Source organism: Pseudophryne corroboree, chromosome 7 (assembly GCF_028390025.1).
Source record: "Pseudophryne corroboree isolate aPseCor3 chromosome 7, aPseCor3.hap2, whole genome shotgun sequence".
Lineage (NCBI taxonomy): Eukaryota > Metazoa > Chordata > Amphibia > Anura > Myobatrachidae > Pseudophryne > Pseudophryne corroboree.
In genome coordinates, this window is record NC_086450.1 from 382,049,975 (window position 1) to 382,065,723 (window position 15,749).

Here is a 15,749-nt window from a genome sequence, read left to right on the forward strand (position 1 = left end):
AAGGGCGCGGAGCGTAAAGTGCTGTTTGGCTGCCCAAATAGCTGACCTTTTGCTGCAAACTAGCTATGCAAACATACATCGATCGCTAACGAATAGGTGGAGCGCAGAAGTAATAAGACATTACATTAGCAGCAAGCTAATTGCAGTGGCTAGAACTATTCAATTAGCAGGGCGGGGGGGTGGGGGGGGATTACCCCACGTGTGAGCCATTGATGGTGGGCTTAACCTCACAGCTTCACAATCTGAGGGGGAGGGGGGGGGGGGGGGGGAGAAAGCCAAATGCTGGGGGTTAAAGCGCGGGGAAACCCCACAGATTCCAAATTTTACACAGAATCAGTGGGTTCCTGTGCGGCAGAGGCGGCCAAAACGTCGATCGCGATCTACCGGTAGATCGCGATCCAAGTGTAACTTGCTGCCTTTGCCCGGAGCGTTCCCAATGATGCATTGCGCGGGTGACGTCATGTCAGCCGCGCACCCGCGCGATGTGGGAACGCTGTGTGAGGAGCCTGTGCGCCTGCTGGATCTGGGTTGATCCAGTCAGCGCCAGTGGCAGCAGGACAGCAGCAGCGGCAGGAAGCAGGAGCAGGTACGGGGAGCAGGAGACAGCCAGCGGGGATCCAGCCAGCTAAAGTAAGTATATCTGGCACTGGGGGCATATGTGGCACTGTGGGGGCATATGTGGCACATGGCACTGGGGGCATATGTGGCACTGTGGGGACATAGCTGGCACTGTGGGGACATACGTGTATCTGGCACTGTGGGGGCATATCTGGTACTGTGGGGGCATATGTGTTTGAGGTTTTTACCTGTGGGGGGCCAATGAGTGATTTCGTGCGAGAGAGTTATAACACCCAGTGCAGCAAGGATACGCCCCTTTTTGTTATACCACACCCTTTTTGTGGCACGCAAATTATCCCGCATGAGTAGATCACAAAAGCTTTTCAGCTTTCAAAGTAGATTACAGACTCCAAAAATCTGGCCACCCCTGCTGTGCGGCATAATCGAATACCTTTTCTCTGCACTGCAGGGATTTTAGCCAGCTAACTGAATATGCCAGATAGAGTCCTCCATGCAGATCCTAAATATACAAATCACCAAATGATGCCAAGGAATACTTACTCCCATTTTTGGAAGACAGTCTACCACTGAGTGACAATAGTTACAATTTTAATGTGCTTGCCAGTAAGTGCTAGCCAGAGTACCAATTATACAACCAGATAGACATCTCTGGACACCAGAGTACTCCTCTTCGCTTCACTCCCATATGCATTGCTCAACAAATGAATGCCGCCTCTCCTCCCAACTGATTACTTCCTCCTACTCCCGCCTCCAGAATTTTCCCTGTGCAGCTCCCCACTACTGGAACGCTACCAATCAGATCCTCCACCTCGTTACAAAATTTCAAATGTGCTCTCAAGACCAACTTCATCAGTGCTTCCCAGCTCTTATCCTAACCCACCACTCCATGCTCATAGTCTCCACTCTGTGTCCCTGTCAGTCTCACAATCCCCTTTAGATCATAAGCTCTCACGAGCAGAGCCCTCTTCCCTCATATGATTTTTCTTTCCTTCACTTACAGCATCATATCCTTCCCACTGCCAACAGCACCAAGCCTTCGGGATTGGCCACCCCGTTGCTTATTTAGGTATTATGGCTGCTGCAGAAATGTTCATAAACTCTAATGCGCCAAATGGGGCAACACGGCAGAAGATAGAGGTATGTGGACACATAGTACAGCTAAAAAGATGTACAGAACCAATCGGAAAAATGCAGAAAGCAACAAATAAAAATAAAACAAAAGCCATAAAAAAACACAAAAAAAAAAAAAAAAAAAAAAAAAAAAACACACACAAGTCTAGGCAAGGTGTAAAACAAGTGACATACAAGACCAGCAAGAGGCATTGTGACGCATAGGCAGGCTAGGAGACCGATCCCCATCAGGGAGAGCTTGCAATCTAATATTGCTGGGCATCTAGAAAATCCGGTTAAACAAGAACCACATTGGAATGTGTGCACCTAACATCTCTATGGGAACCAGTTTATTACGTAATTACACTTGCATTTTGAGCATGAATTTTAAATTGCTCCAACTGTAATAAAACTGAGTTTTAGTACTGCCATACATTCCACAAATGCTACTTACAGCAATTAAGATGGTAATTTCATGTAAAATAATTAATATGTAAAAATATTAGTATAAACCTCTGACTTACCCCTTTCTTGCCTGGAATAGCACATTCCCAGTTCATCAAATTCATCGTTCCATCTGGATTTTTTGTTGGTACAGCCACAAAACCCTTAGAGAAAAAAAAACAACACACAACCCAACATTAAAGAAGTATCTCACACACACACAAAATTAAAATAACCACCACAATAGTGGAAGGGGCTGATTTGCAAAGCACCAAATTAATGAATACTTACAAAAGGATGGTCTTTTCTCCAAGCTTTCCTCTCCTGTGCGAGTCTGCTCAGGGCTATGCCAGACATAGTTTGGGTTCCTGCAATATAAACAAATATTGTCAGATGGATCGTAAGACACAGGTGAATTGTATAATATTGCCCACTATCACCATCTAGTGTCCAATATATTTACTGCAGAACACAAAACATTTTGCCAAGATTAATAAAATAAAGGGCATCAGAATTTTGCAGCAAGGTTGATCAGAAGTACAACAGACTCTAGAAGCAGACCCTTGTTAAGCATAAGCCTTTCTGCCAACAGTTAACGCGGCTGCAAGTTTCCTAGTCTTTGCCCAGCAACGTATAATAAAATACAAACGAGATCTTGCTATGGTTAGAAGACTTCTTACGTGGTGGTTAAGTGTTAGGACCTTAAGCTCTGTTGAGTCCATGTCACGGCTCCCATGCCACTTAATAAAGCAAAGACCAACACAGAAAATGTGAGGTCTGAAAACAGAAGCCATGGACACTATTCTACTGAAAGGGGCATCTCACGGTCACCAAGAAAAGGGACACAAGATATCACGCTGAAAAGCCACTTCGGAAAGATCTCAAAGCGGGTCGGTATGCAAATGTCTGGGCGCCCATTGTTTTTGTGCGCTGAACACGCCCAGAAGTAGTGGTTTTAGCTGTGTAACCACCTGTCTTAAGTACTGGACATGTGAAAAGCGCTGCTGGGGTGCCCCAATGGGACACTTTTCGCACATTTTTGCTTGCCACCTCAGGATGCTGCGAGCCCGACCGAAGAAACAATGAAATAGTTGCTAGCATGCGCGCACGGATACAGTTGAATCACCCCCATAAGCCTTGAAAAATAACTTTAAAAAAAAAAAAAAAGTCAAAGGGTCAATTCAATTATGTGTGAGCGCAATGCTCGGCTGCATACATATTTACTAGTTAGGGTAAATTCTACAGATTTTCCTACACACCTCTGCGAGGAGAAATCAGGTGGTCCCGTAATGCGCTGTTAAACAAGTCCAATCCAGTAAAATGATGCAGCTTGAGGCGCTTCACTAATTCCGTTTTATTTCCCACTATGGAGCCAGTGTTTCAACTTGAATATACATCAACTGATGAGGCAGGCGGCAATACTACAACCTTTGGTAAGTTTCCAGAAAAGCTGTGTGGAATAAATTTTACAGCAAGATGAAATATTTTACAAATATGCTGGTCTTGTCCAGATCATAGCGTCACAAAGCCAGGAGGCCTTTTCCAAATGTACAAAATAAAAAATAAATAAAAAAAAACACCCAGCCATTAACTCGCCTGCAGCCAAACCACACACAGTATACATTAGCAGAAGAACCATAAGTGGAATGTGATCAGATTGTGTATGTATACTATGGGTGTGTTCTGCTCAGGTTACTTTACGTGATCACTGCATTATATATCTGGAGGCAAACGACTTATGCTATATTTAAGACACAAAGACCTGAAATGAAAGCAAAGGCAAGATCTGCCAAAAAAAAAAAAAAAAGTAAAAAGCAAAGATCTGTAGGGGTATTGAAAGCTACCATTAGCAGTTAGTGGTCCTAGCACTTTTCAGTTTAGGTTTAAGACTACCGTCAGGGGTACGGAGCACAAACATCCTATCTTCACTTATTTGGAGAACTATGTTCACATTACCTAAGAGATGGAAGAACAGTCATTAAACTTTGTTTAACTCAAGGCCCATGAACAGAGGGGGGAAAATAGGCCCCAAATGTGCCTCCAAAAGACAGAACAAGGAGAAGAGAGTCTACTCGTGTATTTCAATAATAAATCCACCACCGCTCCCACCCCTGCCCCTGGATGCCAGAAGCAACGGTCCAGTGACCAGGACCCTTATAATTTAACAACCCCAGTGGCTGAAGATTGTCTGCGGAAAAAGAAAAATTAATTATATATATATATATATATATATATATATATATATATATATATATATATATATATATATATATATATATATATATATATATATATATTTTCTTTTTTATTTTTTTATATGTTTACTAAATATAAAATAAAAGCAGCATATTATTTGCAAGTGCAATGTTTACATGCCAATGTGTTAAGTGCAAGTTTCAAATAATACGCAGCCCTTGGGAATGTATCTCCAAGCAGCACAGACCCAGGCATTGGATCCCTGCAGTATAAAATACTTCTACCAGCTGAGCTTTCATTATTCCACAGCCAAGCACTTTCATGATGCATACAGCACCGCAAATATACTTACTGCATCCTGAAACGTTGGAAGCAAAGCAAAAAAGCAAGCAACTGTGCCCAATTTTGTAGCAAGGCAGAAAAAAGCACACAACTTTGTATCTGGAACAAACCATTTTTCAGTGCAAGGGGAGATAATAAATGTACATTTCTTCTGTGTAGGGCAAATACTGACTGCTTTTGCATGTAGCACACAAATGTTTATTTTTACACTGCAATTTAGATTTCAGTCTGGACAAACCACACCCAAACCTAAAACTCTCTACACGTTACATCTGCCCCACCTGCAGTGCAACATGGTTGTGCCCAGTTGCTTGCTTTTTTTTTTGCTTTGCTTCCAAATCAGGCCCGTTGTCACGAAATTGTGATCTTCACATACTTTCGACACTGTGCCAATAGAATCCGTTTGTTTGGCCAAGCACACAATGGCAATCAGAAACCGGCTACCAGGGGCAGCATTGGTCAGTATTTTAGTTTTCAGCCAAAACAGACAAGACACTGAAGGAAGAATGGTTTAGAACAATGTATTAACTATTTGGAATCCACGTGAAAACCAGGAGGGTTTCCAGAGAATTAGCACAGTAGCTGCCACCCTACAATCTGGCTCATATCACTGAGCCATTTGGCCACAGGATGCAATATTAGTTAATTTGTGGCTAATGTTTTGGACCACTCATACTCCAGGTCGCTAATTATAAATAGAGATGAGCGGGTTCGGTTCCCTGAGAATCGAACTTCACTACTCGAGCCCGGATCAGAGTCAGGCTCAGGTTTCCCCGCCTGACTCGGAAACCAGAACGAGGCAAAACATCATTCTGCTGTCTGATTCTAGTGGGGTTTGGGTTCCATATAAGGAGCCACGCGTCGCCGCCATTTTCACTCCGGCATTGGAGAGTGTAGAGAGAGGACGTGTCTCCGTCCTCAGTGTCCTGCATCAGTTCAGTGGTGGTGTCTTGTGCTGCATCAGTCAAGTCACAGTGGTGGTGTCCTCTGCTGCCATGATGTCCAGTGCTGCTGTGTAAGTCCAGTCCATTGCAGAGGTGCTGTGTTATCCTGCATCAGTCAAGTGGTGGTGTCCCTGTGCTGCTGTATATGTCTAGTGGAACTGCCGTACATGTCCAATCCACTGATACTGCCGTATAAATCCAGTCCAGTGGTACTGGCGTATAATTCCAGTACAGTGGTGCTGCATATCAGTTCAGTGGTGCTGTCCTGTGCTGTATATTTACTCCAAATAAAAGGGGTTATTAATATTTAATCCAAATAATTTTCACAGGGCTTGCCCTGTGTGGTGTAGAGGCATGCTCTCCTGTACCGCATATTATGTAACTCCAGAATAAATAATGGAAAACAAAAACGGAGGATAAAAATTGGGAAAGATCAAGAACCACTTCCTCCTAGTGCTGAAGCTGCTGCCACTAATCATGACAGACGTTGAAATGCAATCAACGTCGTCTGCCAAGGCCGATGCCCAATGCGATAGTAGAGGGCATGTAAAATCCAAAAAGCCAAAGTTCAGTAAAAAAAGACCCCCCCAAAAAATAAGATTTTACTTACCGGTAAATCTATATCTCGTAGTCTGTAGAGGATGCTGGGGACTCCGTAAGGACCATGGGGAATAGACGGGCTCCGCAGGAGATAGGGCACTTTAAGAAAGCTTTGGATTCTGGGTGTGCACTGGCTCCTCCCTCTATGTCCCTCCTCCAGACCTCAGTTAGAGAAACTGTGCCCAGAGGAGATGAACAGTGCGAGGAAAGGATTTTTGTAAATCTAAGGGCAAGATTCATACCAGCCACACCAATCACACCGTATAACTTGTTATAAACTACCCAGTTAACAGAATGAACAATAACATAGCCTCGGTTCAAACCCGATCAACTACAACATAACCCTTATGTAAGCAATAACTATATACAAGTCTTACAGAAGAAGTCCGCACTTGGGACGGGCGCCCAGCATCCTCTACGGATTACGAGAAATAGATTTACCGGTAAGTAAAATCTTATTTTCTCTAACGTCCTAGAGGATGCTGGGGACTCCGTAAGGACCATGGGGATTATACCAAAGCTCCCAAACGGGCGGGAGAGTGCGGATGACTCTGCAGCACCGACTAAGCAAACAAAACAGGAGTTCCTCCTCAGCAAGGGTATCAAACTTATAGAACTTTGCAAAGGTGTTTGACCCCGACCAAGTAGCAGCTCGGCACAGTTGTAGTGCCGAGACCCCCCGGGCAGACGCCCAAGAGGAGCCAACCTTCCTAGTGGAATGGGCCTTAACCGATTTAGGCAATGGCAATTCTGCCGAAGAATGCGCCTGCTGAATCGTGTTACAGATCCAGCGAGCAATAGTCTGCTTTGAAGCAGGAGCGCCAACCTTGTTGGCCGCATACAGAACAAACAAAGCTTCGGTCTTCCTGATCCTAGCTGTTCTTGTCACATAAATCTTGAAAGCCCGGACCACATCCAGGGACTCAGAATCCTTCAAGTCCCGTGTAGCCACAGGCACGACAATAGGTTGGTTCATATGAAAAGAGGAGACCACCTTGGGCAGAAATTGAGGACGAGTCCTCAACTCTGCCCTATCCACGTGAAAAATCAGGTATGGGCTTTTATATGATAAGGCCGCCAATTCCGAAACCCGCCTTGCAGAAGCTAAGGCCAACAACATGACCACTTTCCAAGTAAGGTATTTCAACTCCACTGTTTTGAATGGAGTTCGCCTCCCAAGCCTTTTCGCACAATTCGCTCAGCTCAAATGAGGACGGAAAGGTGACCTCAGGCTTTTTCCCTTTATACATGCGACCCTCTAGTAGGTGAGCACTGTGCAGCCACCACAGGAGAGATACCCTGGTCCTGGGAGACAGGGTGATCCTTTGATGCATTTGTAAATGGGACCCCGACCACTTGTCCAAGAGGTCCCATTGAAAAGTCCTCGCATGGAACCTGCCGAAGGGGATGGCCTCGTATGAAGCTACCATCTTCCCCAGAACCCGTGTGCAATGATGCACTGAAACCTTTTTTGGCTTTAATAGGTTCCTGACCAGGGCTATGAGCTCCTGAACCTTTTCGATCGGAAGAAAAACCTTTTTCTGGTCTGTGTCCAGAATCAGGCCCAAAAAGGTCAGATGTGTTGTAGGGACTAGCTGGGACTTCGGTATATTGAGAATCCAGCCGTGTAACTGCAACGTCTTCATGGACAGAGACACGCTGTCCAGCAACTTCTCCCGAGATCTTGCCTTTATGAGGAGATCGTCCAAGTATGGGATAATTGAGACACCCTGCCTGCGCAGGAGCACCATCATTTCTGCCATTACCTTGGTGAAAATTCTCGGGGCCGTGGAAAGCCCAAACGGCAACGTCTGAAATTGGTAGCGACAGTCCTGCACTGCAAATCTCAGGAACGCTTGGTGAGGGGGGAATATCGGAACATGAAGGTAAGCATCCTTTATGTCCAGTGACCCCATCCAATCCCCCCCTCCAGGCTGGCGATGACCGCCCTGAGTGATTCCATTTTGAACTTGAACCTCTTCAAGTACAGGTTCAGGGATTTTAGATTTAAAATGGGTCTGACCGAACCGTCTGGTTTCGGGACCACAAACAGGGTTGAGTAATATCCCTCTCCTTGCTGGAGATGAGGAACTGTGATAATCACCCGTTATATATACAATTTTTGGATTGCTGCCAACACTAGCTCCCTCTCTGACGGGGAAGCCGGCGGAGCCGATTTGAAAAACCGGTGAGGAGGCAAGTCTTCGAATTCCAGCCTGTATCCCTGAGAAACAATCTCTAATGCCCAGGGATCCACCTGCGAGCGAACCCAGACGTGGCTGAAAAACCGAAGAGGAGCCCCCACTAGATCTGCCTCCCCCCGGGAAGCCCCAGCGTCATGCGGTGGACTTTGCAGATGCAGGGGAGGACTTCTGCTCCTGGGAACTAGCTGTGTGCAGACTTTTTCCCTTGCCTTCTCCTCTGGCAACAAAGGACGATCCCCGTACCTTCTTGCTCTTATTGGAACGAAAGGACTGCATTTCATAATGAGGTGCCTTTTTTGTATGCTGCGGGGGGACATAAGGTAAGAAATTTGACTTACCAGCCGTAGCAGTAGAGACAAGGTCCGAGAGGCCGTCTCCAAACAACTCCTCCCCCTTGTAAGGCAAGGACTCCATATGCCGCTTTGAATCAGCGTCTCCCGTCCACTGTCTGTTCCACAAGAGCCGCCTAGCAGAAATAGACATACCGTTTATTCTGGAGCTTAATAAACAAATGTCTCTTTGAGCATCTCTCATATACAAAGGCAGCCTCCCCGATATGGTCTATGGTCATTAAAATGGCATCCCTATCTAAGGTGTCAAGCTCAGTAGATAAGGAATCTGCCCATGCCACGACAGCACTACAAACCCAGGCCGACGCCATAGCCGGTCTAACAATAGTACCGGAATGAGTGTAAATGTGCTTCATGGTAATTTCCTGTCTGCGATCAGCAGGATCCTTGAGGGAAGCCGTATCCTGCAAAGGCAGTGCCACCTTTTTGGATAACCGTGTCAGCGCCTTGTCGACTTTAGGCGAAGATTCCCATCGTATCCTATCCGTTTGTGGAAAAGGATACGCCATAAGAATCCTTTTGGGAACTTGTGGTCTCCTATCTGGAGATTCCCAAGCCTTTTCGCACAATTCGCTCAGCTCAAATGAGGACGGAAAGGTGACCTCAGGCTTTTTCCCTTTATACATGTGTACCCTCGTGTCAGGGACAGGGGGTTCCTCAGTAATATGCAACACCTCTTTAATGGCAATAATCATGTACCGAATACCTTTTGCCACCTTCGGCTGTAATTTTGCATCTTCATAGTCGACACTACAGTCAGTATCCGTGTCGGTATCTGTCATCGATCTGGGATATGGTGCGCTTCTGAGGCCCCGAAGGTCCTGGCGCCACAGGGACAGGCATGGTCTGGCTACCTGACTGATCCCTAGCTTCAGCCTTGTCTAACCTTTTATGCAATAGATTGACATTTGCATTTAAGACATTCAGCATATCCATCCATTCCTGTGTCGGCGCTGCCGACGGCAATATGACATTCAAGCACTCCCCCTCCACATTAAGCGAGCCTTCCTCGTCAAACATGTCGACACACGCGTACAGACACACTTCACACCCACAGGGAAACTCTTTTCTGAAGACAGTATCCCCTTTAAGGCCCTTTGGAGAGACAGAGAGAGAGTATGCCAGCACACACCCCAGCGCAATGACCCTGGAGACCAACACAATGTTTTTCCCCAGCCGCACTGTATAATATGTTATCCGCCAATTTTGTGCCCCCCCCCCCCCTTCTCTTTTAAACACCCCTTCACCGTGTGTAAGCAAGGGAGAGTCCGGGGAGCTTCCTCTCAGCGGTGCTGTGGAGAGAAAATGGCGCTTGCGAGTGCTGAGGGAGAAGCCCCGCCCCCTCAGTGGCGGGCTTCAGTCCCGCTCAAAGTTATTAAAAAATGGCGGGGGCTCTTTTATATACATGTACAGTGCCCACCTGTACATGTATATTGTCTTTTGCCATAAGAGAGGTGTTATATTGCTGCCCAGGGCGCCCCCCCTGAGCCCTGCACCCTTACAGTGACCGGAGTATGTGAGGTGTATGGGAGCAATGACGCACAGCTGCAGTGCTGTGCGTTACCTCAGTGAAGCTCTGAAGGCTTCTGCCGCCTGAGACATCTTCTGACTTCGTTTCTTCTGGCTCTGTGAGGAGAACTGTGGCGCGGCTCTGGGGGTGGACGCCCAGTAAGAACCTGTGTTCACCCCCTCTGGAGCTAATGGTGTCCAGTAGCCGAGGAAGCAGAGCCTATCAATTAAGAAGGTCTGCCCCTCTCTCCTCAGTCCCTCGATGCAGGGAGCCAGTTGCCAGCAGTGCTCCCTGTAAAAATGTAGAAAAAAATCCAAACAAAAATGCTTCCTAGGCAGAGAACTCCGGGGAGCTCCCTGCAGTGCACCCCTCTCGCTCTGGGCACAGTGTAAAACTGAGGTCTGGAGGAGGGACATAGAGGGAGGAGCCAGTGCACACCCAGAATCCAAAGCTTTCTTAAAGTGCCCTATCTCCTGCAGAGCCCGTCTATTCCCCATGGTCCTTATGGAGTCCCCAGCATCCTCTAGGACGTTAGAGAAAATAAATTAAAATGGTCGGAGGGGAAACGTAAACTTGCCAATATGCCATTTACGACAGAGTGGCAAGGAACGGCTAAGGCCCTGGCCTATGTTCATGACTAGTGGTTCAGCTTCACATGACTATGGAAGCCCCCATCCTCCTGCTCGAAAAATGATAAGAGTTAAGCTGGCAAAAGCACGGCAAAGAACTGTGCATTCCAAGATGGTATCACAAATCCCCAAGGAGAGTCCAAGTGTGTCGGCGGTTGTGATGCCTGACCTTCCCCAACACTGGACGGGAAGAGGTGGCTCCTTCCACCATTTGCACGCCCTATGCAAGTGCTGGAAGTAGCACCCACAGTCCAGTTTCTGGTATTCAAATTGAAGAGGTCACTGTTGAAGTACACCAGGATGAGAATATGGGTGTTGCTGGTGCTGAGGAGGAAGTGGACAATGAGGATTCTGATGGAGATGTGGTTTGTTTAAATCAGGCACCGGGGGAGACACCTGTTGTCCGTGGGATGAATAAACCCATTGTGATGCCTGGGCAAAATACCAAAAATGCCACCTCTTCGGAATGGAATTATTTCTCCACAAATCCGGACAACAGGTGTCAAGCCATGTGCTGCCTCTGTGTAATAAGTAGGGGTAAGGACGTTAACCACCTAGGAACATCCTCCCTTGTACGTCACCTGCTGCGCATTCATCAGAAGTCAGTGTCAAGTTGTGAAACTTTGGGTAAGAGTGTAAGTAGTCCACTGACCCCTAAATCCCTTCTTCCTCTTGTACCCAAGCTCCTGCAAGCCACACCACCAACTCCCTCAACGTCAACTTCCTCCTCAGTCAGGAATGTCATTAGTCCTGCAGGCCATGTCACTGGCAAGACTGAAGAGTCCTCTCCTAACTGGGATTCCTCCGAAGGATCCTTGAGTGGTACGCCTACTGCTGCTGCTGGGAGTCGATAGTCATCCCAGAGGGGAAGTCGGAAGACCACTTGTACTACTTCCTCACAAAGGACTGTTGGACAGCCAATTGCTTACTGGAAGATGAAATATGACAGCAGTCATCCTGTTGCAAAGCGGATAACTGAGGCCTTGACAGCTATGTTGGTGTTAGACGTGCATCCGGTATCTGCCATTAGTTCAGTGGGACTTAGAGAATTGTTTGAGGTCGTGTGTCCCCGGTACCAAATCCCATCTAGGTTCCACTTCACTAGGCCGGCGATACTGAGAATGTGGACAAGTGAAACAGGACAGACTAAGGAATATATGACTGGGACAGCCACTGGGTAGATGTATTGCCTCCCGCAGCAATAGCAGTGGCACCAGTAGCAGCATTTCGCAAACGCCAACACGTTCCTAGGCAGGCTACACTATGTATCATCGCTGCCAGCCTCTTACGGAAACTGAGGGACATCGCACAATGGCTTACCCCAATTAGACTCTCCTGAGGATTTGTGATATCTGACGTCACCAATATCATGCATGCATTACATCTGGGCAAGTTCCAGCACGTCCCATGTTTTGCACACACAATTTGTTGGTGCAGAATTATTTGAAAAATGACTGGGGCGTGCAGGAGATGCAGTCGGTGGCATGAAAAATTGCGGGCCACTTTCGGCATTCAGTCACTGAATGCTGAAGACTGGCGTGCCATCAAACACTCCTGAACCTGCCCTGCCATCACCTGATGTAAGAGGTGATAACGAGGTAGAATTAAAACAAACACTCCATGCTTCAGAGGATGGAGGAGCAGGAAAAGGCCATTCAAGCCTATACATCCACCTACGATATAGGCAAAGGAGGGGGAATGCACCCGACTCAAGCGCAGTGGAGAATGATTTCAGTCTTGTCCAAGGTTCTCCAACCCTTCAAACTTGCCACACATGAAGTCAGTTTAGACACTACCAGCTTGAGTCAGGTCATTGCCCTTATCAGGCTTTTTCAGAAGCAGCTGGAGAAATTGAAAGAGGAGCCAAGACGGAGCGATTCAGCAAAGTATGTGGGACTTGTGGATGGAGCCCTTCATTCGCTTTGCCAGGATTCAAGGGTGGTCAATCTGTTGAAATCAGAGCACTACATTTTGGCCACCGTGCTCGATCCTAGGTTTAAAGCCTACGTTGTCTCGCTCTTTCCGGCAGACACAAGTCTGCAGAGGGTCAAAGACCTCCTGGTGAGAAAATTGTCAACTCAAGCAGAACGTGAGCCGTCAACAGCTCCTCCTGCCTGGGGCTGTGAGGAAAAGGATAAGATTTCCTAGCCCACCCGCTGGCGGTGATGCAGGGCAGTCAGAAGCGAGTGCTGACATATGGTCCGGACTGAAGGACCTGCCAACTATTAGACATGTCTACTGGCACTGCATGATTCTGTTACCATTGAAAGAATGGTGGAGGATTATATGAGTGACAGCATCCAAGTAGGCATGTCAGACAGTCTATATGTATACTGGCAGGAAAAAATAAAAAAGGGAGGCAATTTGGATGACCTTGCACAAACTGGCTTTATGTTACTTAAGTTGCCCCCCCCCCCCCTCTCCAGTGTGTACTCCGAAAGTGTTTAGTGCAGCCGGTAACCTTGTCAGTGATCGGCATAGGTTACTTCCACAAAATGTGGAGAAGATGATGTTCATCAAAATGAATTATAAATTCCTCTGGGAAGACCTTTACCAGCAATTGCCTACAGAAAGCACACAGGGACCTGTGATGGTAGATTCCAGTGGGGATGAATTAATACTCGGAGGAGGTACACACTGAAAGGGGTGGGGAAATCGGAGGATGATGATGATGATGAGGTGGACATCTTGCCTCTGTAGAGCCAGTTTGTGCAAGGAGAGAGATTGCTTCTTTTATGGTGGGGGCCCAAACAAACCAGTCATTTCAGCCACAGTCATGTGGCAGACCCTGTCGCTAAAATGATTGGTTTGTTAAAGTGTGCATGTCCTGTTTATACAACATAAGGGTAGGTGGGACCTCACAAGGCCAATTCCATCTTGCACCTCTTTCTTCTTTGTATCATGTGCTGTTTGGGGATTTTAAAAAAAGTGCCATCCTGTCTGACACTGCCGCACAACTCCAGGGGTACTGCCGTATAAGTTCAAACCAGTGGAGCAGTCTTGGGCTGTATATTATTTACTCCAAATAAAAGGGATAGAATATATATATATATATATATATATATATATATATATATATATATATATATATATACATACACATACACATATACACACACACACACACACATTACTTTTTATTATCCAAATCATTTTTATAGTGTTTGCCCTGTGTGGTGTAGGGCTACGCTCGCCTGTACTGCATATTATTATAAAAGCTCCAAATAAAAGGGTTATTATCCAAATTATTTTTACAGGCTGTGTGTGTGGTTTAGGGGTACGCTCTCCTGTGCCACCAATATTGTGCGTGTATTACATCTGGGCAAATTCCAACACGTCCCATGTTTGTGTCGCTGTGCTTAGTTATACAGCTACCTCATTGCACCTCTTTTTCTTCTTTGCATGATGTGCTGTTTAGGGTCTAGTTTTTTTTTTTTTTTTTTAAGTGCCATCCTGTCTGCCACTGCAGTGCCACTCCTAGATAGGCCAGGTGTTTGTGCAGCACACTTGTGTCGCTTAGCTTAGTCATATAGCCACCTCGGTGCAACCTTTTGGCCTAAAAACAATATTGTGAGGTGTTCAGAAGAGACTGGAATCTAATGTTATTGAGGTTAATACTGTAGGAGCAAAATTACCCCCAAATTATGTGATTTTAGCTGTTTTTATCAAAAATCATCCAGATCCAAAACACGAAAGGGTGGTTTTGGCAAAACCAATCCAGATCCAAAATACAAGCATGGAACCAAAATGTGCCCGCCGCACATCTCTAATTATAAAGTTCAGTGTTACGCAGTATTTGCAACCCTTGCATTGCAATGTGCTTTGTTCCAGGTGCAAAGATGCTCCCAAGTGAATAAATCTCCCTATCTGGAATTTTGCCAGCCAGTGAGAGCCGTGAGGGGTGGGTATTGACACACTCTAGAACAGAATATAAATAGATCATAATAGATCATGAAGCACCCTATACTTCCAAATTAAGGGGTAATTCAGAACTGATCGTAGATGTGCTAAATTTAGCACATCTACGATCAGTTCCTCAGACATGTGGGGGAACGCCCAGCACAGGGCTAGTCTGCCCCTACCCTTCCCCCCCACAAGGGTGCAAAGGCATCGCAGCCCCTGTACACTGGCAGGTCGCTACTTGCCGCAGCGGCCCACCCCCGCTATGGTACAGACACGCCTCTGTTGTTCGGCCCGTGCTCCACCAACGGCATTCTAACGCCGTTGGCATGCCCCCCTACGACCATCTCTGCCTGTCAGGCAGAGGCGATCGCAGCCCTGAGATGATTTTAGCATCATACTGGGCTCCCAGGGTGCACACGATTCAGACTGAATTAGGACCTAAGTTTTAGGAAAATTACTTTTCTCCCTTATGATGTGGGCACATGGGTATTAACACACATCTGCAAATTTGTGATGCGTTAACCAAGTAAGATTTAAATTTTTTTTAGTATATAATATATATACATACATACATACATACATACATACATATACATATATATATATATATATATATATATATATATATACATATATACAGACACATACATATATACAGACACACATATACAGCGCCATTCTACTGAAAATATAGATCATTTTTATAAGCCAGAGAAGCACTCTGCAGCTGTATATTAACCAAGGCTTGCCCGCTAACATATAGCTCATGGGCGGCCAGACTTTGAGTCGGTGATCTACTGTGAAAGCTAAAAAGCTTTTGTGATCTACCTAGGAGGAATAATAGCTTGCGCCTAGGGCGCGCGCGCAAAAAAGGGGTGTGGCATAACAAAAAGTGGGCGTGGTATAACTTTAAAAAAAAAAGGGACGTAGCCTTGCTG

At 46.2% G+C, this 15,749-nt stretch overlaps 1 protein-coding gene across 2 annotated transcripts in view; it reads right to left on the minus strand.

Annotated features, from left to right (window-relative positions):
* The window catches only part of UBE2I (ubiquitin conjugating enzyme E2 I), a 67,138-nt gene that overhangs the window by 12,764 nt on the left and 38,625 nt on the right, over positions 1–15,749 (minus strand). The window contains exons 2-4 of one of the 2 annotated variants that reach the window (XM_063934570.1): positions 3,393–3,583; positions 2,425–2,501; positions 2,214–2,297 (exon numbers count right to left, since the gene is read on the minus strand). In XM_063934570.1, the coding sequence (XP_063790640.1) occupies positions 2,214–2,297; positions 2,425–2,490 (150 nt within the window). In that variant the 5' untranslated portion in view covers positions 2,491–2,501; positions 3,393–3,583. The remainder of the gene's footprint in view (positions 1–2,213; positions 2,298–2,424; positions 2,502–3,392; positions 3,584–15,749) is intronic. The other variant, XM_063934571.1, reaches the window with a different exon arrangement.